Source organism: Procambarus clarkii, chromosome 55, assembly GCF_040958095.1.
Source record: "Procambarus clarkii isolate CNS0578487 chromosome 55, FALCON_Pclarkii_2.0, whole genome shotgun sequence".
Lineage (NCBI taxonomy): Eukaryota > Metazoa > Arthropoda > Malacostraca > Decapoda > Cambaridae > Procambarus > Procambarus clarkii.
Window position 1 is genome coordinate 25,961,488 of NC_091204.1, and position 27,259 is coordinate 25,988,746.

A 27,259-nucleotide genomic window follows, 5' to 3' on the forward strand; every position below is an offset into this window, starting at 1 on the left:
CCAGAGTTAGATATTGTTTTAATAGCAGCTTTGTGCTGAATAATTAGAGGACATAAATGATTTTGGGTAGTAAAACCCAAAGCACAAATACCATAATTGAGATAGGGATAGATGAGAGAGTAATAGAGTGTCACCAGGGCAGGGCGAGGTACATAATATCTGATCTTAGAAAGAATGCCAACAGTTTTAGAAACTTTTTTTTTATATATTAAGAATGTTTCTATGAAAATTCAGCTTGTTATCGATGAGAACACCAAGAAATTTGCCATCTACTTTGTTACTAATTTGGGTATTGTTTATTATTTGATTAATTTAATTTGAGGATTTATTGCGAAACAAAATATAGAAGGTTTTGTCAGTGCTAAGGGTGAGTTTGTTGGCAGTTAGCCAATGATGGAATTTATTTAGTTCAGTATTCACTGTGTCATTTAGAGCAAGAGGGCCAGGACTGGAGTAAATGAAGGTTGTGTCATCAGCAAAAAGAATTGGTTTGAGGTGTTGAGAGGCATTTGGAAGGTCATTAATGTAGATGAGAAATAGGAAAGGGCCAAGTATGCTGCCCTGAGGAACACCAATGTTGATGGGTAGGGTGAGAGAAATGGACTTATTCACAGAAACATACTGGAGCCTGTCAGTAAGGTACGACTGAAGATATTGGAGGGGGAGACCTCTGACTCCATAATGAAGTAGTTTAAGAAGAAGGTTGGTGGTCGACAGTGTCAAAAGCCTTACGCAGGTCCACAAATAACCCAACAGGGAACTCATTTTTATCAAGAGCTGCATGTATCAAGTTAATCATACTAATAAGTGCATCGTTAGTGCTTTTTTAGGGCCTGAAGCCATATTGGCAGGAGCTAAGTATTTTGTGTTTGGCTAGATAAAAGTAAAGCTACTTATAGATTAGTTTTTCAAATATTTTTGACAAGTTTGGCAGGATTGATATAGGTCTGAAGTTGTTGACGTCAGTGAGATCACCACATTTATGGACGGGGGTTACTTTCGCTTTTTTTTAGAATATCTGGAAAGGTTTGGAGTTCAAGTGACTTGTTGAAGAGCAATGCAATGGCAGGAGCTAAAGATCTGGAGATTTTTTTGTAGATTAGAGTTGGTATCTCCGCGAGCGCACTAGACTTTATTTTAAGGGAAAGGATTATCTCATTAACATCAGTGTAATTAGCAGGCATTAGGTACAGAGACTGTGGATAGTTACCTGCAAGGTAGTGCTGAATTATAGTACTGGAGGATGGAATATCATTAGCAAGGGATGACCCAAATGGATAAGAAGAACCTATTGAATTCAATAGCAGAATCAGAGGCTGAAAACAGAGCATCGTTATATAACAGGAGTATTTGTTTTTTATTTAAAATCTTTATTGATCCCAATATTTGTGAAATAGTGCTCCATGTTTTCTTGATGTTGCCCTTTGTGTGGGTACATTTGTTTTCATAGTATTTAAATTTGGCTCTCCTAATTATTTTAGATAGCAATGATGAGTAATTCTTTGAAATTTCTTTGGAGACGATTCCTAACCTATACTTCTTCTCAAGGTCATGTTTTTTATTAATAGATTTAAGTATTCTCTTTGTAAGCCAAGGATTGTTTAGCCTTTAAGTTGTGACTTGTTTCGTTAGCATAGGACAGTGGGTGTTATAAAGGATGAGAGTTTGTTGAATAAATGATTGCACTGCTAGGTTGATGTCCCCTATGTTATCTAATTCGGACTCCAAGTTGATATTACCAGCAGCAGCTATAAAATTGCCTATAGAATTTTCATTGTACAGCCTAAAGCTTATCTTCTTTGTTTCTAGAGGTGGTTTGATAATGTTGGTTAGGAGAAAAGTGGGGGTAGGGGTCTGTGGTTCTATCAGCGATTATCCCTGAAGTAAGCGGAGAGGTTATGTTGGTCTAGATGTGATCAAGAGTCGTGGCAGTACTCTCAGTGATTTTAGTAGGTCTAGTGATTACGGGTATGAGGAAGCAGGAATTCATACAGTTGAGGAAACTAGCAGCAGGAGGGTTATCAGGCTCGTAGAGGTCAACGTTAAAGTCCCCAGAAATAATTAAGTGGTTTTTGTTCAGTCTGTTCTCAAGTATTAGATTTCTAAGGTTAGAGTTGAATTCAGTCACATCAGTGTTAGGAATTCTATAGACTGCTCCGTTACTACAGACGGAGCAGGACTGGACTGTCAGTTACTACAGTCAGAACAGCCTCGCCACCCTTAACTCTGAAACAGGCAAAGATATACGCTCCACAGGGGTCTCTAGTTTTAATTATTTTTAAGCAAATCAGTTCTTGGTGGTAGTAGTACTGGGCAGTACCACCACCTCTTTGAATAGGACGACAGTTGTGAATTGCTGAGTTGTTTGGAATGTTGTGGAGTTGAGTATTATCCACTTTTAACCACGTTTCAGTAAGCACAACAACAACAAAATTTGTTTTCAACTGTTTGAATCAGGGCACTAACATTATCAAAGTGTTTGCTTAGCGATCATACATGTTAGTTAATTACAGAAACATCGTGATTATGTGTTAAAACATTGTTTACATCATGTGCTGCATAATACCTGCAATTATGATCATTAAAATGATGATTGTCATAGATACTAGATAAGAATACTAATCTATCCCTATCTTACATATGGTACTTGTGCATGGGGTTCAACCACTGCAAACTTCCTCAAGTTCATCATCACCCAGCAAAAGTATGCTTTCTTAACAATAACAAACTCTGTTTTCAGACAACACACAGCCCTCCTGTTTAAATCCTTCAACATGCTAAACATAAACTCACTCCTCAAATTCTACTGAGCCATTTACATGGTAAACTGTGCCAAGAAAACTATTCACACACCCTCCGTCACTATGTGATGGAGTGCGAAAAGATACGTGAATTCAGAGACAACTTTATAGTAAATGTTCAAGAGATGTGTCAATATTTAATTCAAAATGATCTGCTACCAGGAACCTTAGCCAAATATCCCCAGTATTCAAACTATAGATACTATCTAAGTGATTGTTACCTATCCACCATTGCGTACTGGATGGGGGGCGGTGTGTAGGATAAACATTTCAATTGTGACACTAGCTCTCCACATATGTCAGTTACTTAAATTAGAAACTGTAATTGTGGTCGGTCCCGAGCCCATTGTTGATGTGACGATGTGCATTGAATTTTGTAACCTAGCTCATCAAGATTGTAACTTGCTTAGCTAAATGAATTTTGGGGCTCAGTTCCTGAGCCTATTATATTAACCCATTATGTAACATTCTCCACTAATGCCCACAGGATGGGTATTGGGTGCAAAATAAATGAACTAAACTAAAGCCATTTACATGTAAAAAATCTTGTTCCTAAATGCAAACTCTAATCTGACACTTTTCTTTGACAGATGTTATAGAACTCACTCTCACCATACCAGAAATAAATCTCTTTGATATCCCCAGAATCAAACTAACTCTGTATAAACACTCTACGCAAATAAAGGGACATAGTCTATGAACTCACTCCCTAATGAATTAAAAAGTTGTCCATCCTACCGCTTATTCAAAAGAACCACCAAAAAGTACCTAATTTCATCTTCATAGTTTTCTACCTAGTGCTTCACACTCGCATTGTATCTTGTGCTGCCCCAAAATATGTGTCTAAGCCATATAACTTCACCGTTGTATCTTGTGCTGCCCCAAAATATGTGTCTAAGCCATATAACTTCACCGTTGTATCTTGTGCTGCCCCAAAATATGTGTCTAAGCCATATAACTTCACCGTTGTATCTTGTGCTGCCCCAAAATATGTGTCTAAGCCATATAACTTCACCGTTGTATCTTGTGCTGCCCCAAAATATGTGTCTAAGCCATAAAACTTCACCGTTGTATCTTGTGCTGCCCCAAAATATGTGTCTAAGCCATAAAACTTCACCGTTGTATCTTGCCATCATCTTATCATGGTTGTTATGTTAAACGCAAATTTTACTACAATATACCTAGAAATAATCTTCAAATTTTACTAAAATGTACCTACTAATTTTCTTCAAATTTCCTTACAATGTAACTATTAACTTTTCTCAATTTAGCTACAATTTACCTACTTAAAATTATCTGTTAGATTAAGGACCTGCCTGAGACGCTATGCGTGTTAGTGGCTTTACAAGAATGTAAAAACATCAATGTTATGTACTCTCGTAAACCTATTGTACCTTCTTGTATATATATAAATAAATAAACAAACTCCTGTGTATATAAATAAAGACAATTAAAAAGTCAGTTTCGGGAAAGATCAGTAACCAAAGAAAATGTACGGAGCAAGATGGCGGGCAAGCGAGCTAGTGACGTCATCACAACAAAAGCAAGCTGCTACACGATGTGTAGACGACCCGTGAGATAATACTGCCACGCCTCAACTGATAACAATGTCGCCACTTGATCACCACCAACAATAAGATAATAACTCAGATAAGAAAAACTGCAGCTACCATCAAGAAGAAGATAACACTGCCGCTCCTCACTGTCTTAGAGACGGTCTCCTGTGACCACAATACCCGCCAAATTGTCCCTCCCACAGTACTCTCAGGACACTTATGGCAGTGTAAGTGTGTGGTGAGGCCACACCACTGAAGACATTGAGGATATACCACGAGGGAGAGACAAAACTGTTGAAGGTCACTGGCTCCACCTGACCACCTTGTTCCTCGCACTCTCATAATCCTCCGTAAGTACTGGAGTACTTTCTGCTCCACCATTGTCTTACATAGGCCTACACACCCCATAGTTTGGGGTGTGGACATGGGTGTATGGAACTGCTGGGTTGTAGACTAAGGCCTGTGGAATTGTTGGGGGTGTGGACATGGGCCTTTGGAATTGTTCGGGTGAATCATATGTTCAGGTGTGGATATAGGCCTTTTGAATTGTTTGGTTGGGGACTGGTATTGTTGGGGTGTGCACCCAGGCCTATGGAATTGTTCAGTGTGAACATAGGCCTCGATAATTTTTGGGGTGTGGACATATGCCTTTGGAATTGTTAGGGATGAATTATATGCCTATGCCATTGTTGGGGTGTGAATATTAGCCTATAGAATAATAATACTAATAATGTTTATTCAAAATAATGTGTGTGAACAAAGAACGTAAGAATAATGTACAATTGGAAGGACAGGAGTTACACTTACTACTTATAATGAAGCCACTATCACACAAAGCATTTTGGGCAAAACTTAAAATAATATAGGATTTTGTTTAACTAGATGTGAGGGGGGGGGTATATACCCACACGTTATATATAACGTGTGTGTGTGTGTGTGTGTGTGTAGTGTAATACCAGCAAAAACTGCATATTGAGAGAAGGATTCTTGCTGAGTAAGGTGACGTTGTTTGCTTGCTTGTGTGCTGACACTAAGCTGTTTGGACACCATACCAGCTTAGTGGTTCATTATGGTGAAAGTTTGAAGTCAAAGTGAAAGCAACATGTGAGTCATAAGCACTCACCCACTACGTTACTGTAACATGTGAGTCATAAACACTCACCCATCACGTTACTGTAAGTAACATGTGAGTCATAAACACTCACCCACCACGTTACTGTAAGCAACATGTGAGTCAAAAACACTCACCCACCACGTTACTGTAAGTAACATGTGAGTCATAAAAAATCACCCACCACGTTACTGTAAGTAACATGTAAGTCATAAACACTCACCCACCACGTTACTGTAAGCAACATGTGAGTCATAAACACTCACCCACCACGTTACTGTAAGCAACATGTGAGTCATAAACACTCACCCACCACGTTACTGTAAGTAACATGTGAGTCATAAACACTCACCCACCACGTTACTGTAAGTAACATGTAAGTCATAAACACTCACCCACCACGTTACTGTAAGCAACATGTGAGTCATAAACACTCACCCACCACGTTACTGTAAGCAACATGTGAGTCATAAACACTCACCCACCACGTTACTGTAAGTAACATGTAAGTCATAAACACTCACCCACCACGTTACTGTAAGCAACATGTGAGTCATAAACACTCACCCACCACGTTACTGTAAGTAACATGTGAGTCATAAACACTCACCCACCACGTTACTGTAAGTAACATGTAAGTCATAAACACTCACCCACCACGTTACTGTAAGTAACATGTAAGTCATAAACACTCACCCACCATTACACTGTAAGCAACAAATGGTATTTGTGGAGACTGAAAGATGTAGCTGCGGACTTGATCCTCCCATTAACTCTTCGACACATCAGTGAAAAAGAGGGAGTTGCCAAAGGAATCGAAGACAACCAATGTAGTGCCAATGTGCCGGAATGAGAGGACACAGGAGCCACTAAACTACACAGTAGCTTCACTATCGACCATTCTCAGTTAGGCGCTAGAGAAGCTTGCAAGGAAACGTCTCTTGGAACACTAAAAAATTAATATTTCTCTCAAAGCACCAGCATGGTTTCAGTTAAACAAGATAATGTCCTACGTGTTTGTGTTTTGTTTAAATATAAATGATAAAACTAAGGGAAGAAGCGTGTTTATGACTCACATGTTGCTTACAGTAACGTTGTGGGTGAGTGTTTATGACAGGGAAAGTTGTTTATTTTTCAACTCTACACTTTCCTTGTAGCTGCCTGTATTTTCATTGATAGCCAGCCTGCGGTCTATCCCCGTGCCCATAACGTTTGTACGTTCACTGTGCTTGCTGCCGTCTTTGGCACCATGTCCTGGGCTGGCATTCTGGCACGGGGCTTTTGGCGGTCGTACAGGGTCCTGGCTGCTCGTTACCTCGTGCACGTCCCTGGGCCTAGTCAGGCCTGTGTCATTTAGGTCGGCGGTTGCAGCAAGTTGTCTTGACTTCGAGTTGTGGAGTGAGCAACGACCGCCTCCCGGGTAAGTTCCTACGTTCTTCCTCTGTGGGTAGTTAGCTCCGGGGAGCCGAAGGGGGTCCCCCCAGAAAACCAGCGTTGAATGTAATGAAACGCCATTTTCTGGGTGAGACCCGGAGGCTGCCCGGCATCCCTCCCTTCCCCCGGTCGGCGTTTTTTTCGTGTGTTTTGACATCCAGCCTCAAAACTGACTGGTGGATAGCCGGCGTGAGGGGTCTGGGGCTCCCCCCTTCCCCCTCCCGGGGACGGGGGAGCTGTGTAACAGCGGCTCGGAGACGTGTGACGTCATGATCGTTTGTTCGTTTCTTTGTGGGGAGTTCTATCCACTTGTTCGGCTTTTGGTAGCAATAATTTCACCAGAATAGGGGTTTGTTTTGGGATGCTTACCTTTCTGGGTGCCTGACCGGGTCGATGGCAGACATAGAATGCTTCCAACCACACGGGGGTTTCTATAGGGCATTGCTCCCCTTGCCTCTCTGAGGGGGCCAGGTTCTGGTTCGTGGTCCCCAGTAGACCCACAGAACTCCATACACATGATTGATGCCAATGTCTGACATTAGCATGTCAGCCTAGTAAGCTCCGGGGAGCCTCCGGGTATCACCCAGAAAATGGCGTTTCATTACATTCAACGCCGTTTTTATTGGGGGGGGGGACGGATTAATTAAACTTACATTATTTCTTATGGCAAAATTTGTTTTGTTGCCGAATTTTTGCTTGACGCCGAGTCTCTGGGAATGGATTACGATCGTAAATGAAGGTACCACTGTATTTGAATTATTCATGTAGTAAACATTATATTCCACAATATGCCATGTTTAATACTATAGAACATTTTATTTAGCGTACAAAGGGACTTATGGCAAGCAGGTGTTTTTTGTGTATGTTAATTGTGTTATGTATGTTATTATGTTACTGTGTATGTAAATTGTCAGATAGTTTGTTCCTCGCCCTGCCCTAGTTACTCTGTATTATTATAATGATATTAATAACTATATTATTATAATAATAATTATAATACGACTTGTTGTAATTAATAATTATTACTCTTCCTTCTGCTGGGTCATGAAGGAAGGTAGCCTCGGTTGAAAGGTGGCTGTGATGAACCCATAGGTGCAGGGCTGGACATCCTTCACCTGGGGCTCAGGGAGCCCAAGCTCTGCTTCAGGAGGCTGGGGTCGTTCTTGCCCCTTGCTGGGCTGGTTCTTCTCCGACCCCGGCGGTCTCCGGGTCTGGAATCCCTGTGCCCTCTTTTACCAACCTTGAGGTTAACTCCGGAGTTGGAGTCTCTCGTTCTGACAGTTCATGCGACGGCGCTGGAACCAATCGTATTGGCGTTTGCCTTTCCATTGGAGACTTTCGGCGCCTGCTGCTTGGATAAGTTTCTCCAGCATATCAACCTACCCAGGCTTTGCACCCTGGAGAGGCCACTCCAGACCGACAAGCAGAGCACAACTCAATAGTCTCCTGAGACTGATGGATGCCTACTATTATGTAAATTATGTTGTGTAAATGATGTAAATTATGAATGAATGAATGATGACATAAAATGTTTCAAACATTTCCATTAATCATAGAGTTGCTACATTCTGTTTTCTAGTTTATTCTTTATATGCTTTTGTCTTTCATATTTGTTTTATTATACATTTAAATAGATGTTTATACACTCATAAATACACATTTACACCAGTAAATTACATTTTTAAATGTTAAATTTGTCGACGTTTAACATTTAAAAGATTTGGTATATCCAACTTTCTGATATAAAGGAAATGTTTGAAATTATATGGAGCGAGAGAGAATGTATGAGAGTCACTCCAGGAATATTCAAGCTAACGTATGTTAGCGTATTATTGGTAGGTAAAATGCATTTGAATTTCCAAGTGGTCAATGAATCACATTACAAGAGTCTTCTCTATACCTTATTTGTTAGGTTTATTCTATTTAAATTTGTGATTTCAGTCTGTAAATTTTGGTGTTTTTCCGTCTACTGTAGAGTTAGCCACATTTTCTCATTACAGAATCCTATATATTTTCTCATCAGATGTTTAATTATGAATACCTGAATGTCTTATAAGACATAACTAACACTGGATACCTAACTTGTGATCGCGCTTCCCTCCGTTAATTACACCTCTGACTCTTGCACACTATTACGTAGGTTCTCAATGGTTAAAATAATCTGGCATTATTATGAGTGTTTTCATATGGAAAGATCAGAAACCTTTCATTCAGTGAGTGTGGCCTGAGTAGGCTTGGCTGATTTATATAAAGTATTTCCAGACAAGAGGTTTAATAATATAAGTGTATGTATGCCTTGTTTTGGACTTGAAATTAAGTATTAGAATAGTTGTAGGCAAGGTTAGTTATTAGTGCTAAATATGTAAAAATGACCTGAATATGCTTGATAGAGGTCATATATCCTGGATAATATATTATATATACTGTATGAACTCGATTATCCAGACTATATGGGAAGGACCCCTATCCAGTTAAGCCCGACATCCGTATTAGCCGAGTTTTACCGGGGAAGAAAAAAATTAACATTCACAATCTTTATGTATCACAGCCAACGTAATTTGATTTTCCACACACACTATAATTAGTGTGTGGTGCTGGGTGGGTGGTGAGCTGGGTGGGTAGCTGCCTGGCAGGAAGGTGGGCAGGGCAAGTGGGCGGGCAGATGGGTGGGTGAGCGGGTGGGCTGGATGGCTGGAGGGAAAGTGGGCTGGATGAACGGATGGCAGGAAGATGGGTTTGATGGTGGACAGGTGGGTGGATGAGCAGATTTGCAGGTGGATGAACACCCACTCCAGCCTCCCTGCTTGCCCACCCACCCATAGCCTGACTCCCTCCTTCCCTCCATGCCAGACAGGGTCCCTCCTTGCACTCCTTACCCTCCTTGCCCTTCTTACTCCTGCCCACCCTCCTTACTCCTGCCCACCCTCCTTACTCCTGCCCACCATCCTTACTCCTGCCCACCCTCCTTACTCCTGCCCACCCTCCTTACTCCTGCCCACCATCCTTACTCCTGCCCACCATCCTTACTCCTGCCCACCCTCCTTACTCCTGCTCACCCTCCTTACTCCTGCCCACCCTCCTTACTCCTGCCCACCCTCCTTACTCCTGCCCACCCTCCTTACTCCTGCCCACCCTCCTTACTCCTGCCCACCATCCTTACTCCTGCCCACCCTCCTTACTCCTGCCCACCATCCTTACTCCTGCCCACCATCCTTACTCCTGCCCACCCTCCTTACTCCTGCCCACCCTCCTTACTCCTGCCCACCCTCCTTACTCCTGCCCACCCTCCTTACTCCTGCCCACCCTTTTTACTCCTGCCCACCCTCCTTACTCCTGCCCACCATCCTTACTCCTGCCCACCCTCCTTACTCCTGCCCACCATCCTTACTCCTGCCCACCCTCCTTACTCCTGCCCACCCTCCTTACTCCTGCCCACCCTCCTTACTCCTGCCCACCCTCCTTACTCCTGCCCACCATCCTTATTCCTGCCCACCCTCCTTACTCCTGCCCACCATCCTTACTCCTGCCCACCCTCCTTACTCCTGCCCACCCTCCTTACTCCTGCCCACCCTCCTTACTCCTACCTGCTCTCCTTAAACTTGTTCACACTCCCAACTTCTGCTCAAAGTACGATATCTAAATTTTTTTATTTAATTTTCCTAAACATATATTATTTTTTTGTGGGAATAATTTTAGTTCTAGAAATCTTATATTTGTTTTATTTTCCCCCAACAGGTAATACTGCTTCCAGTCTCTGCTCGGCTACCCAGGACGATAGCAAACACAATTTCTGCCCATTAATGATGGTAAGGACAATTTTATTCTTACTGTACTACCAGTGTGTGTGTGTATCATGTTGATGTATTAACTAGTGAGGGTGAGCGATATTGATATTATTAACTAGTAATAGTGAGTGTATTAATCATGATGTTGTTATTAACTAGTGACTGTAAGTGTATTAATCATATTGTCATTACCCAGTGATGTTGAGTGTATTAACCCTCAGAACTGCACATAGCACCTTAACCCTTTAACAGCACAAATTGTATATATACAATTTTGGTCTAACTGCCTGCACACCGCACACTGTATATATACTGCCTGCACACCGCACACTGTATATATACTGCCTGCACACCGCACACTGTATATATACTGCCTGCACACCGCACACTGTATATATACTGCCTGCACACCGCACACAGTATATATACTGCCTGCACACCGCACACTGTATATATACTGCCTGCACACCGCACACTGTATATATACTGCCTGCACACCACACACTGTATATATACTGCCTGCACACCGCACACTGTATATATACTGCCAGCACACCACACACTGTATATATACTGCCTGCACACCACACACTGTATATATACTGCCTGCACACCGCACACTGTATATATACTGCCTGCACACCGCACACTGTATATATACTGCCTGCACACCACACACTGTATATATACTGCCTGCACACCACACACTGTATATATACTGCCTGCACACCGCACACTGTATATATACTGCCTGCACACCGCACACTGTATATATACTCCCTGCACACCACACACTGTATATATACTGCCTGCACACCACACACTGTATATATACTGCACACCGCACACTGTATATATACTGCCTGCATACCACACACTGTATATATACTGCACACCGCACACTGTATATATACTGCCTGCACACCACACACTGTATATATACTGCCTGCACACCACACACTGTATATATACTGCACACCGCACACTGTATATATACTGCCTGCACACCACACACTGTATATATACTGCCTGCACACCGCACACTGTATATATACTGCCTGCACACCACACACTGTATATATACTGCCTGCACACCACACACTGTATATATACTGCCAGCACACCGCACACTGTATATATACTGCCTGCACACCGCACACTGTATATATACTGCCTGCACACCGCACACTGTATATATACTGCCTGCACACCACAAACTTTATATATACTGCCTGCACACCACACACTGTATATATACTGCCTGCACACCGCACACTGTATATATACTGCCTGCACACCACACACTGTATATATACTGCCTGCACACCGCACACTGTATATATACTGCCTGCACACGGCACACTGTATATATACTGCCTGCACACCACACACTGTATATATACTGCCTGCACACCACACACTGTATATATACTGCCTGCACACCGCACACTGTATATATACTGCCTGCACACCACACACTGTATATATACTGCCTGCACACCGCACACTGCATATATACTGCCTGCACACTGCACACTGTATATATACTGCCTGCACACCACACACTGTATATATACTGCACACTGCACACTGTATATATACTGCCTGCCCACCACACACTGTATATATACTGCCTGCACACCGCACACTGTATATATACTGCCTGCACACCACACACTGTATATATACTGCACACTGTATATATACTGCCTGCACACCGCACACTGTATATATACTGCCTGCACACCGCACACTGTATATATACTGCCTGCACACCGCACACTGTATATATACTGCCTGCACACCGCACACTGTATATATACTGCCTGCCCACCACACACTGTATATATACTGCCTGCACACCGCACACTGTATATATACTGCCTGCACACCACACACTGTATATATACTGCACACTGTATATATACTGCCTGCACACCGCACACTGTATATATATTGCCTGCACACCGCACACTGTATATATACTGCCTGCACACCACAAACTTTATATATACTGCCTGCACACCACACACTGTATATATACTGCCTGCACACCGCACACTGTATATATACTGCCTGCACACCACACACTGTATATATACTGCCTGCACACCGCACACTGTATATATACTGCCTGCACACGGCACACTGTATATATACTGCCTGCACACCACACACTGTATATATACTGCCTGCACACCACACACTGTATATATACTGCCTGCACACCGCACACTGTATATATACTGCCTGCACACCACACACTGTATATATACTGCCTGCACACCGCACACTGCATATATACTGCCTGCACACTGCACACTGTATATATACTGCCTGCACACCACACACTGTATATATACTGCACACTGCACACTGTATATATACTGCCTGCCCACCACACACTGTATATATACTGCCTGCACACCGCACACTGTATATATACTGCCTGCACACCACACACTGTATATATACTGCACACTGTATATATACTGCCTGCACACCGCACACTGTATATATACTGCCTGCACACCGCACACTGTATATATACTGCCTGCACACCGCACACTGTATATATACTGCCTGCACACCACACACTGTATATATACTGCCTGCACACCGCACACTGTATATATACTGCCTGCACACCACACACGGTATATATACTGCCTGCACACCGCACACTGTATATATACTGCCTGCACACCACACACTGTATATATACTGCCTGCACACCACACACTGTATATATACTGCCTGCACACCACACACTGTATATATACTGCCTGCACACTGCACACTGTATATATACTGCCTGCACACCGCACACTGTATATATACTGCCTGCACACCACACACTGTATATATACTGCACACTGCACACTGTATATATACTGCCTGCACACCACACACTGTATATATACTGCCTGCACACCGCACACTGTATATATACTGCCTGCACACCACACACTGTATATATACTGCACACTGTATATATACTGCCTGCACACCGCACACTGTATATATATTGCCTGCACACCGCACACTGTATATATACTGCCTGCACACCACACACTGTATATATACTGCCTGCACACCGCACACTGTATATATACTGCCTGCACACCACACACTGTATATATACTGCACACTGTATATATACTGCCTGCACACCGCACACTGTATATATATTGCCTGCACACCGCACACTGTATATATACTGCCTGCACACCGCACACTGTATATATACTGCCTGCACACCACACACTGTATATATACTGCCTGCACACCGCACACTGTATATATACTGCCTGCACACCACACACTGTATATATACTGCACACTGTATATATACTGCCTGCACACCGCACACTGTATATATATTGCCTGCACACCGCACACTGTATATATACTGCCTGCACACCGCACACTGTATATATATTGCCTGCACACCGCACACTGTATATATATTGCCTGCACACCGCACACTGTATATATATTGCCTGCACACCGCACACTGTATATATACTGCCTGCACACCGCACACTGTATATATACTGCCTGCACACCGCACACTGTATATATATTGCCTGCACACCGCACACTGTATATATACTGCCTGCACACCGCACACTGTATATATACTGCCTGCACACCGCACACTGTATATATACTGCCTGCACACCACACACTGTATATATACTTATAAAGTACCGCGTAAGATTTAAAAGTCCCGCGGCTACATGGGGTCCACATCAGCTTCCTCAAGGTTCTAGTAAACAGACGAAATTTAAAAGAAAATCGTGGGCAACATTGCCGGGTGTGAGAGCCTCAGTACTGAGTGAGCAACGAAGGCTGGTGCACGCAGCATGAGCTAACAGCACTGGTGTTCAGCTTGTGACCACAGCATCACCTAAAAATGTCCAAATACATGTGTAACTGCTATTATTTATTGATGATAGTATTCGTTACCGTGGTTCGTAATAGTAAACACAAATGTAGATACAGTACTTATATATAACGTGTGCATATAGTGTAATAACAGCAAATATATTTTTGCAGTGTTTAACCACTGCACTGTGTAACGTGCCTTGAGGCGCTCGACGAGTGGTGTTAATGTCTCAGGGACCTCATATATATAGCGTATGATTCAAAGCTGGCGAGAGGTGACGCGGGTACGAAATGGATGCCTGAGGCCTCCAGTGATCGTCCACCATTTTAAATTCCCTGCATGCCCCAGGGCCGTGCGGAGCCTCAGTTTCAAGGCAGCAACCATGTCTGATGCATTGCCTATGAGCTCCCGGTCCACGGTCAGCTGCGGTCCAGCAAAACGACTCCAAAAGCAAAACCACTGGTGTACTTGTGTGGGAGGATTGTGAGACTTTTGTCCCACAAATTTCAACATTTGATGATAACGATCCTGGTGAGACATCTTTATTCCTCTATACAGGTGATGATAAGGCTTAAATAAATTATTTTATGACATATTTTGATCAGGAATTCATGGACCATCTCGTTGCAGATACGAACAGATACACTCACGGCCTCATTGACTCTGGCATTTTACCTGCCTCTCGCATGACACCTTGGAAAGACACGACCAATGAGGAAATGCAAGTGTTTTTAGCATTCTGCATGATAATGAGGCATTCAGATGAATACATCATCCAGATTATTGGAGTAAAGAAGACAGCCTTGTTCCATCTCCCGTGTTCAACAGGTACATGTCACGTGATAGGTTCGTACTGCTTCTCATGTGCCTGCACTTTGAGAACTGATATTGAAGATAGACGTGACAGACTGTGGAAAGTGTGGAAGATATTTAGTGATATGAGAGGAAAGTTCCGTGGACAGGATCAGTTGTGGATATTCTGTCCAGGGACAGAAAGTTGTACCAGGACAAAATGTGGTGATTGATGAATCGCTAGTCCTCTTCAAGGGACGACTGGCGTTCAAGCAGTACAGTCCATTTAAGCGGCACCGGTTTGGGCTCAAGTTTTTGGTGCTATGTGACTGCGAAACTGGTATTGTCATGTTCATGATACTGTATTCAGGTGCAGACGTTGACATACTAGGTCAAGATATTCACGGATTTTCAGGCACGTCACAGGGTTTTCACGTGTCATGAAAACACTCATGGAACCATTGGTGAACAAGTTAGCATATCCTGTTCCCTGACAACTACTATACCAGCCCCTTGCTAACCAGACTCCTCCTTGACCACAACACCGGCGTATATGACACTGTCAAGGCCTTCAGGACGGAAATGCCAGTGTTTAACATTGGTATTGCAGTGGGTGATTGCCAGCTGCGACAGTGTGAAAAAAATGTTATCAGTGTGCTGGAGAGACAGACGCGAGGTAAATATGTTGACCACTATTCACACCGGTTCCATGTTGGACAGTGGCAAAGTGCACTTTGCAACACGGTTCCCAATATATAAACCTGATTGTGTCATTGACTACAACATAAACATGCGGCTAGTTGATAAATGTGACATGATGCTTGGTGCCCTCAAGTGCCTCACAATTATGTGAAGTGGACCAAGAATTTTGTTTCCCTCATTGACGTTGCAGTGCTCAACTGTTTCAACATGTATCTCGTGAAATAAGGCAAGAGACCCCCATTACGTACATTCAGTGTTGCTCTAGTGTCCCAACCTCTCGTGAAGTATGGGTGAAGGGCTGTGTTGCCACATGTGGGGTGCCAGCAACAATGCCTCACACAGTTCCTGACAGACTCAGGAGTAATGAGCACCTTGCTGTACTCGAGCTGGGTTATATGCCAGGCACAGGCTAACGGAACAAGGGTAAACGTGCTTGCAAAGTTTGCAAGAACACACAACGTAGGGTACACAAGTGAAGATGCATCTGCACCTGGTGCTTTGAGTGCAAACTTCCCCTATGCCCCGTTGACTGCTTCACTGATTATCACACTCGTGGAGTTCTAAGTTTGTTGATAGGGGATGTATATAGTGTGTGATAGTGTACAGTGTGTAAATATGTTATAAATGTACATAATTGAACATGAAATATTGTAAATATGAAAAATGTTTGTGGACACATTTGTTATGCATGTTACACAGTGTCTTGGAACAGTACGGATGTTCTACTGCCAGAATATTGTATATGTGTTCAATATACATAGGATTAGGCAGAAAAAATAATATAAATGCATTTGTAATTGCGCAGAAAAAATGCCCCTCCATCGTATGATATATACCTACGAGATCCCTGAGGCGCATTGTGCACCATCCGTCGAGAGCCTCACGGCTCTCGATGGATGCAGTTGTTAAGGGGGAGACAAGATTTAAACCCGTTTTCAATGGTTTTTAAGGGAGGGGGAGGGGGGACCCGGGTCACTCGGCGGTTGCTGGTGCAGCTGTGCGGGAACCTGAAATTTGCCATGATACTTTACTCGCTGGGCAGGGTTTGGCTTCGGAGGATGTTCTAGTTTCCTCAGGACAGCCCCTTTCACCACTCTTGCGACCACTGGGTTTGTCCCCTGGGGTCCTTATGTCGGTTGCTGTGTCTCTGGCTTCCTCTTGGGGTTTTCGGGGTTTGGTGGATGGCGCCTTCCCCTTTCCTTGCTCGATGTGTTAACGGACGCCTCGTCTCTTGACTTGGGCTTAGTGACCAGCGCTCACCACGCCACGTATCATTCCTCTCTCCACGGAGTGGACAGTCGATACCAGCTCCTTCCACTTTCTTTGTCGGACATTCTGGAGCCCAGAGGTGGACCTCTTCGCGTCGACGCGATCTCGGCATCTCCCATTATCTGTGGCGCTGTTCCCCCTTGCCTACGAGGCTATCGCGGTGGACGCTTTCCAGTAGGACTTGTTGAGGTGGGGGTCCTAATACCTTTCTTTCCCGGTCCAGCTGCTGCTCCGTGTTCTGGCTCGACCTTAATTCTATCAGCGGAGAGGGAATCTCCTAGCCCCATGGTGGCCGGCCCAGCCTTGGTTTCAGGTGCTGCTTGCTTGGTGCCTGAACCCGGGAGTCTTTCCGTGACTCTGCCTCTTTCGGCAAGTTTGGCCGGTAAGGTACCTCGTTGGTTCGTTGTGTTCTTCCACTCTTCGCGTGTATTTTTTTTTTTTTACATGGGTGTGTCGCCCTTTGTATGGTGATCAGGGGACTTTTTATAATGTTGTCCCACCTGCAGTCTTCATTTCAGCGATGGTATGTAGTCTCCTGGCAGTCTTTCTGCAATTTCCTTTCCCTTCATAAGGTGTTGTTGGTGTCTGTCAATTTATTTTGTCTTTTCTCTCTCTTGGCTCTTTCTGGACTGGCATCTAATATCGCATGTTTTCACTTCTTATTGTGCGGCATTGGCAGAGCCGCTCTAGCTTGCTTTTGAGGTGGTTGTCACTTCTGTTCCATTCTTCAAGCTCTCTCGGGCATTTTTTCACCTCTGGCCGGCTCGTGCGCCGCCAGACACGTCCTGGTCTTTGAATCGGGTGCTCTCTTTTTTCTCTTCTCCTTGGTGGCCTCTTCAGTTCAGGTTTGTTTTATGAAAGCCTTGTTTTTGTTGACTTTGGCCTCTAGGAGTCGGGTTGGAGACCTTCATACCTTCTCAGGACCGGGGGCACTGTTCTTTTCAACGTGGTGGTCGTTTTGTTCATTGACAGCCTTCTCCTTTTCTGCTAAAGATTGAGATGGCAAGCTTCCAGAAGGGTCCAGTGGTGGTGGATGCGTGGTTGATTTGGCGAGTGATGCATCATGTTGTGTCTGGTGGCGGCTTTACGTCGCTGCCTGGGGCCCAATGGTTCAGTGTCTGTGGACGCGCTTTGGGTGGATCCGGTTTCCCTGGTTCCCTGCTCTAGAGCTTGTATGTCTCAGGTTGTCCACAGTGTCATCAAGTCTTGCCAGCCTGTGGTCTACCTTCATGCTTGTGTATGAAGGGATGTCCGCACAACATGATGTGTGGATATATGCTGCTCTGGCGGCTGTCCTTGGTAATATGTCTTGTGTCAATATTCGGGCGCAGGGGTTTTGAAGGTCGCACAGGGTCCTGGCCACCAGATATCTCGTGAACGTTCTGGATCCTCTCAATCCTTGTGTGGCACTGGTGCATCTGTTGTGGCCAGATGACTCTTCTTCGTCTTGAGACCTGCAGTGCTGCCGCCTCCCGGGTAAGTCCCCGTTTTTACTTATTTGGGGGGTAGTTAGCTTCAGAGAGCCGACAGGGCTCCCCACAGAAAACCAGTGTTGAATAGTAAGAAATGCCATTTTGTAGGCGGCTCACTGACACCCTCCAGTAGTGTAGATGAGGACTACGACCGTGCGCATCATCTGGCCAGGTGGCACTCTTGAGTGCCAACTGGGCAGGTGGTGCGCAGGTGTCTAGTCCCAAAGGGTTTGGGGGGATTTTCCCGGAAGTTTGGCGCGTGTGAGCGTCCGGTGTTAGGGTATGTGGTCAGGAAAGATGGGAGGTCATGTTGTTGGGGATGTAGGAGAGTATGTGGGTTATGTGGTAGAGTAAGAAATACAAGGATAAGAGTGGAAAGAGTAGTTAAATATGTATGTGTGTTTGCCGTAGACTTAATCCTGTGTGTAGATAATAGTTTTGATGATAGTAAGTAAGCTATGTAGAGGCTGAGTGTAGGTGAGAGGGGTCCCAACATAGTCTGTTATGTTGTTTGGGGTGGGGGGAGGGGTGAGGGAGGGAGGGAAGGGTGAGGGGAGGTCCCCCTCGGCGTGAGACTGCTCAGGGGTTATTTGCGGTTTTGACAACCATTAGCTTCCCCTACAGGAAGCCGTAAGTGGGAGAGGAGGGTAGGAGAGAGCAGAGTCCAGGAGGAGGGATGTAGTCCATTTGCCTTAATGGCTTTTCGATGTCTTCAGACAAGTCTTGGAGATGTTCACCCCAGCATGGCTCTACCTCCACTGCGATTCGTTAAGGAGGGGGCTAGGGTCTTACTTCCGCCAGCAGGGGGCTCACCTGTCATTGTCAATCACCCCCACCCCTCATCCCCCTCCTCTCCCATACCATCAGGGACCCCCTCTCCATCCCCGCCATTACCTTCTAGAGTGGGGCACCCCTCTTCCCCTTACCTTCTAGAGTGGTACGGACCAGGATCACATACCGTCACATCGACCTGAGAAGTGTCACCACATGGCACATCACTTAGTAAACTCAGTCAAAGTCAGTAGGTTAGCGTTTACTAAAAGAGGGAAACATTTCACATCGTCACGGAGACGCGATCTCTACCTACAAATTGTTCTTGTTAACTGTGATCATTGAAATGTATGCATGTTTACTCAATCTCCATCACCTCTTCTTCCTACAGCCATTACTGTTGTGCAGAGCTTGTATCACACAACGGCGTTATCATAGCAAGACAATGTCACAGAATGTTCAAGACTCCTGAATGAATGAAACGGCAATCCATCTCGTTAAGGTCTAACCTATGCGGCGGTTTGAGACGTTGTGAGATGGACAAGGTAGTGGGATGGCCTTACCCTCTCCCCATCCACCCCCACCAAACCCCTACCCCCCTCCCACCCCCCCTCCTACCCCAAACCATCAAGTATCACTTCACCCTTCCCAGACCAGATGTTCTGTGCAAAACCTTTAGTATTATTATTTCTGATCATATGTGTAACCTTGTATCGCAATGTGACCAACATGGTATCCTCATTCTTTGCTCAAATAGCATTTTTTAAGATTATCCAGTCATAAGCTGGTCTTCAATCTTATTATTATAACAAATCATAATTTGTTGTAAACACAACTGCATGGGATATACATAGCAGTCAGTGGTTTCTCTCTCTCTCTCTCTCTCTCTCTCTCTCTCTCTCTCTCTCTCTCTCTCTCTCTCTCTCTCCAGATCATTTAATAGTTGGGGGGAAAGTAACAGCATTTCCTTTCTCCTGCCGCCGCTGTTCACGTATCTTTTTTTCATTTCACTTAGACTGACAGTGCACCAGAGGATGGACGACTAATGTCAATTTTCGAGCCCCCATCACTCTCACTCTTATAACCTTGTAAGGTAACACGACCAATATGGCAACTTCGTTCTTTGCCCAAATATCATTTTAAGAGTAACGAGCAACTTTCTGTCCGATGTCTGAATAATGAAATGTAAACCATGTTTAACCATTACATCCAAACACAATAAAAGATTACCACAACCTTGTTTAGTTCTTGTATCACATAACGTAACGTAACGTAACGCAAATCAACTTTTTGCAGTCCAAAATGTCATTTTTAAATGAAAGTATGACTTAGTCCATCTCCATTACATCTCCTACCATATGAATATTATGGCCTACCAGTTTTAGACCCTGTAACACAATGTAACGTAACGTAACGCAAATCAACTTTTTGCAGTCTAAAATGTCGTTTTTAAATGAAAGTATGACTTAATCCATCTCCATTACATCTCCTACCATATGAATATTACGGTCTACCAGTTTTAGCCCTCTGTAACACAATGTAACGTAACGTAGCGCAATGAACTTTTGCAGTCCAAAATGTCATTTTGAAACGAAAAGTGAGCCTTAGTCCATCTCCATTACATCACTTACCATATAAATATTGGCGTCTACCAGTTTTAGCCCTCTTTAACACAATGTAACGTAACGTAACGTAGCGCAAATCAACATTTTGCAGTCCAAAATGTCATTTTTAAATGAAAGTATGACTTAGTCCATCTCCATTACATCTCCTACCAAATGAATATTATGGCCTACCAGTTTTAGACCCTGTAACACAATGGAACGCAACGTAACGTAACGCAAATCAACTTTTTGCAGTCCAAAATGTCGTTTTTAAATGAAAGTATGACTTAGTCCATCTCCATTACATCTCCTACCATATGAATATTACGGTCTATCAGTTTTAGCCCTCTGTAACACAATGTAACGTAACGTAACGCAAATCAACTTTTTGCAGTCCAAAATGTCATTTTTAAATGAAAGTATGACTTAGTCCATCTCCATTACATCTCCTACCATATGAATATTACGGCCTACCAGTTTTAGACCCTGTAACACAATGCAACGTAATGTAACGTAACGCAAATCAACTTTTTGCAGTCCAAAATGTCATTTTTTATTGAAAGTATGACTTAGTCCATCTCCATTACATCTCCTACCATATGAATATTACGGTCTACCAGTTTTAGCCCTCTGTAACACAATGTAACGTAACGTAACGCAAATCAACTTTTTGCAGTCAAAATGTCATTTTTAAATGAAAATATGACTTAGTGCATCTCCATTACATCTCCTACCATATGAATATTACGGTCTACAAGTTTTAGCCCTCTGTAACACAATGCAACGTAATGTAACGTAACGCAAATCAACTTTTTGCAGTCCAAAATGTCATTTTTAAATGAAAGTATGACTTAGTCCATCTCCATTACATCTCCTACCATATGAATATTACGGTCTACCAGTTTTAGCCCCCTGTAACACAATGTAACGTAACGTAACGCAAATCAACTTTTTGCAGTCCAAAATGTCATTTTTAAATGAGAGTATGACTTAGTCCATCTCCATTACATCTCCTACCATATGAATATTACGGTCTACCAGTTTTAGACCCTGTAATACAATGTAACGTAACGTAACGTAACGCAAATCAACTTTATGCAGTCCAAAATGGCATTTTTAAATGAAAGTATGACTTAGTCCATCTCCATTACATCTCCTACCATATGAATATTACGGTCTACCAGTTTTAGCCCTCTGTAACACAATGTAACGTAACGTAACGCAAATCAACTTTTTGCAGTCCAAAATGTAATTTTTAAATGAAAGTATGACTTAGTCCATCTCCATTACATCTCCTACCATATGAATATTACGGCCTACCAGTTTTAGACCCTGTAACACAATGCAACGTAATGTAACGTAACGCAAATCAACTTTTTGCAGTCCAAAATGTCATTTTTAAATGAAAGTATGACTTAGTCCATCTCCATTACATCTCCTACTATATGAATATTACGGTCTACCAGTTTTAGCCCTCTGTAACACAATGTAACGTAACGTAACGCAAATCAACTTTTTGCAGTCAAAATGTCATTTTTAAATGAAAGTATGACTTAGTCCATCTCCATTACATCTCCTACCATATGAATATTACGGTCTACAAGTTTTAGCCCTCTGTAACACAATGCAAGGTAATGTAACGTAACGCAAATCAACTTTTTGCAGTCCAAAATGTCATTTTTAAATGAAAATATGACTTAGTCCATCTCCGTTACATTTCCTACCATATGATTATTACGGTCTACCAGTTTTAGCCCCCTGTAACACAATGTAACGTAACGTAACGCAAATAAACTTTTTGCAGTCCAAAATGTCATTTTTAAATGAGAGTATGACTTAGTCCATCTCCATTACATCTACCATATGAATATTACGGTCTACCAGTTTTAGACCCTGTAACACAATGTAACGTAACGTAACGTAACGCAAATCAACTTTATGCAGTCCAAAATGTCATTTTTAAATGAAAGTATGACTTAGTCCATCTCCATTACATCTCCTACCATATGAATATTACGGTCTACCAGTTTTAGCCCTCTGTAACACAGTGTAACATAACGCGGAAAATCAACTTTGTCGGATGACCAAATAACATTATTGAAAATGTCATCCATGTTTAGCCATTACATCCAAACACAAAGAAAAATATTACCGCTTTTCTTGAGAAACTTATATGTGGAGATCATATCTCCAGAGTCCACACAATTAACCACACATCACCCATCTTCTGTTTTCAAATCACAGCTCGCATCTAATTTAATGTTTTTTTTTTTTTTTTTTTGCAGAAACTATGTTTTGAGAATATGCTCAATGTCAGCAATTACTATTCGTATCATCAAACTCCTTTCAGTCATCAAAAACAAGCAGAGGTGCTGCATAAACCACTAAAGATTTGATGTATGGAAGGTACATCATTTTTGACAATTCTGTCACCGACACACCTTAGCGAGATGACTGCGCGCAACAGTACCCTAACACTCTTAATAATTTTATTCAAGCACTGTTAACATAGCATAATGTAAGATTTTTTTCACATTTCATATCGCGTGTGTAGATTAGAGAGAGAAGGCAAACATAGCTTGCAGCTAGTCAAAACTTATCATAACAGATATGATTTCACAGAGTTTTCAACCTTTGCCAGTTTTTCAATGTTTTCTCTTCACTTGTGCTAAGTGAGTCAGACAAAATGTGACATTTCATTTCATTATTAGCCAGGCAATATGCTATTAGCTAGATAGTCAAAACATATAACAAGCATTATTTCACAGGAATTTTTTCTAGCAAATATGCTTCCTTTAAGCAGTTCAACACATCAAACACCAGCAATCCGCGAAATTCCCTTTAGTCAATAATCATCCTTTACAGTATTTCTTGACTAAAATAGCACTCCAAAACATAAGTGGTCATTTTTATTCTCACTGTCGCACTATAGTCAATAATTTGTTTCGCAGAGTGACAAGTTATGCCTAGTGACGAGATTTCACGGTGAGTATAGTTTAAGAGAGTTCACACTGTATTAATTACGGTCATGGATATCTTATGTTATGTTTATGAAGATCATTACTTCTTATTTTTAACATTTTTCTTGCCCCCCAGCTTTTCAGTCTTCTCATATTCTTTTTCAAATAAAGTTTGCTTACTGTTTTCCAGTAGAATGGCTTCACATTACATATATTAATCAATTTTCAAATTCAGTTCAGTTTCTTTTCAATATCACAGCTTTGTTGTCCCCCTGCCAGTATCTAGTTCAAGACCTCTTATTATCAATGTCAATAATACTGCTATCATCAACCATGTATTGGATGTCTCAGACATTCAGTTAACAACTTAGTAAGTGTTTAATGAACGTGAGAATCACTTCATGTGCGCTCATTTTAATTTAGTTTAAAGTTTTCCATCTTGAATTAATACTACTATCACCAACTATGTATTGGATAGCTCAGACATTCAGTTAACAACTCAGTAAGTGAAAATCACTTCATGTGAGCTCATTTTTAGTTTAGGATAAGATTTTTCCATCGTGAAATACTATTATCATTAACCAGGTATTGGGTGGCTCTACCATTCAGTTTACAACTCAGTAACTGTTTACTGAACATTGTTATCCCTCCATGCGACCTCATTTTTTAGTTTAAAGTTTCTCCATCGTAAAAAATAAAATATTACGATCACCAACTATGTATTGGGTGGCTCAACCATTCAGTTCACAACTCAGTAACTGTTTACTGAACATAGATATCCCTCCATGCGACCTCATTTTTTAATTTAAAGTTTCTCCATCGTAAAAAATAAAATATTACTATCACAAACCATGTATTGGGTGGCTCAACCCTTCAGTTTACAACTCGGTAACAGTTTACTGAACATAGATATGCCTCCATGTGACCTCATTTTTTAGTTTAAAGTTTCTCCATCGTAAATAAAAAAAAAAATATTACTATCACAAACCTTGTATTGGCCGGCTCCGGCATTCAGTTTACAACTCAGTAAGTGTTTACTGAATGCAAAATCGCTACATGTGTGTTCATTTAGTTTTAAGTTTCTCAATCTTAAAATATTACTATCATCATCAACCATGCATTAGCTGGCTTAGTCTTTCAGTTTACAACTCAGTAAGTATTTACTGAATGCAAAATCGCTACATGTGTGGTCATTTAGTTTAAAGTTTCTCAATCTTAAAATATTACTATCATCATCAACCATGCATTGGCTGGCTTAGTCTTTCAGTTTACAACTCAGTGGGTGTTAACTGAACGTGGAAATTATCACATGTGTGAGCATTTAGTTTAGTTTTAAGTTTCACAATCTTAAATTATATACTATCATCAACACCGTATTGGGCTGTCGGGCATTCAGTTATCCACTCGGTAAGTGTTTACTGAACGTCGAAATCATTTCCTGTGTGCCCATTTTTTACTTGAACCCGTCTCCACTCCAAACCGGACCTGCGGTCCGAGTCGGGACCCTAGGTCCTGACTGGTTTGGAGTGGAGACGGGTTCAAGTAAAAAATGGGCACACAGGAAATGATTTCGACGTTCAGTAAACACTTACCGAGTGGATAACTGAATGCCCGACAGCCCAATACGGTGTTGATGATAGTATTTAATTTAAGATTGTGAAACTTAAAACTAAACTAAATGCTCACACATGTGATAATTTCCACGTTCAGTTAACACCCACTGAGTTGTAAACTGAAAGACTAAGCCAGCCAATGCATAGTTGATGATGATAGTAATATTTTAAGATTGAGAAACTTTAAACTAAATGACCACACATGTAGCGATTTTGCATTCAGTAAACACTTACTGAGTTGTAAACTGAAAGACTAAGCCAGCCAATGCATGGTTGATGATGATAGTAATATTTTAAGATTGAGAAACTTAAAACTAAATGACCACACATGTAGCGATTTTGCATTCAGTAAACACTTACTGAGTTGTAAACTGAATGCCGGAGCCGGCCAATACAAGGTTTGTGATAGTAATATTTTATTTTTTATTTACGATGGAGAAACTTTAAACTAAAAAATGAGGTCACATGGAGGGATATCTATGTTCAGTAAACTGTTACTGAGTTGTAAACTGGATGGTTGAGCCACCCAATACATGGTTTGTGATAGTAATATTTTATTTTTTACGATGGAGAAACTTTAAATTAAAAAATGAGGTCGCATGGAGGGATATCTATGTTCAGTAAACAGTTACTGAGTTGTGAACTGAATGGTTGAGCCACCCAATACATGGCTGGTGATAGTAATATATTATTTTTTACGATGGAGAAACTTTAAACTAAAAAATGAGGTCACATGGAAGGATAACAATGTTCAGTAAACAGTTACTGAGTTGCAAACTGAATGGTAGAGCCACCCAATACCTGGTTAATGATAATAGTATTTCACGATGGAAAAACCTTATCCTAAACTAAAAATGAGCTCACATGAAGTGATTTTCACTTACTGAGTTGTTAACTGAATGTCTGAGCTATCCAATACATAGTTGGTGATAGTAGTATTAATTCAAGATGGAAAACTTTAAACTAAACTAAAATGAGCGCACATGAAGTGATTCTCACGTTCATTAAACACTTACTAAGTTGTTAACTGAATGTCTGAGACATCCAATACATGGTTGATGATAGCAGTATTATTGACATTGATAATAAGAGGTCTTGAACTAGATACTGGCAGGGGGACAACAAAGCTGTGATATTGAAAAGAAACTGAACTGAATTTGAAAATTGATTAATATATGTAATGTGAAGCCATTCTACTGGAAAACAGTAAGCAAACTTTATTTGAAAAAGAATATGAGAAGACTGAAAAGCTGGGGGGCAAGAAAAATGTTAAAAATAAGAAGTAATGATCTTCATAAACATAACATAAGATATCCATGACCGTAATTAATACAGTGTGAACTCTCTTAAACTATGCTCACCGTGAAATCTCGTCACTAGGCATAACTTGTCACTCTGCGAAACAAATTATTGACTATAGTGCGACAGTGAGAATAAAAATGACCACTTATGTTTTGGAGTGCTATTTTAGTCAAGAAATACTGTAAAGGATGATTA

General features: G+C 41.9%; 1 protein-coding gene across 2 annotated transcripts in view; it reads left to right on the forward strand.

Moving 5' to 3' along the window:
• The first annotated feature begins 4,497 nt into the window (after positions 1–4,497).
• The window catches only part of LOC138352915 (tripartite motif-containing protein 59-like), a 64,106-nt gene continuing 41,344 nt past the window's right edge, over positions 4,498–27,259 (forward strand). For both annotated transcript variants that reach the window (XM_069305561.1, XM_069305562.1), the window contains exons 1-2: positions 4,498–4,707; positions 10,638–10,708. In XM_069305561.1, coding sequence (XP_069161662.1) covers positions 10,703–10,708 — 6 coding nt within the window. In that variant the 5' untranslated portion in view covers positions 4,498–4,707; positions 10,638–10,702. The remainder of the gene's footprint in view (positions 4,708–10,637; positions 10,709–27,259) is intronic.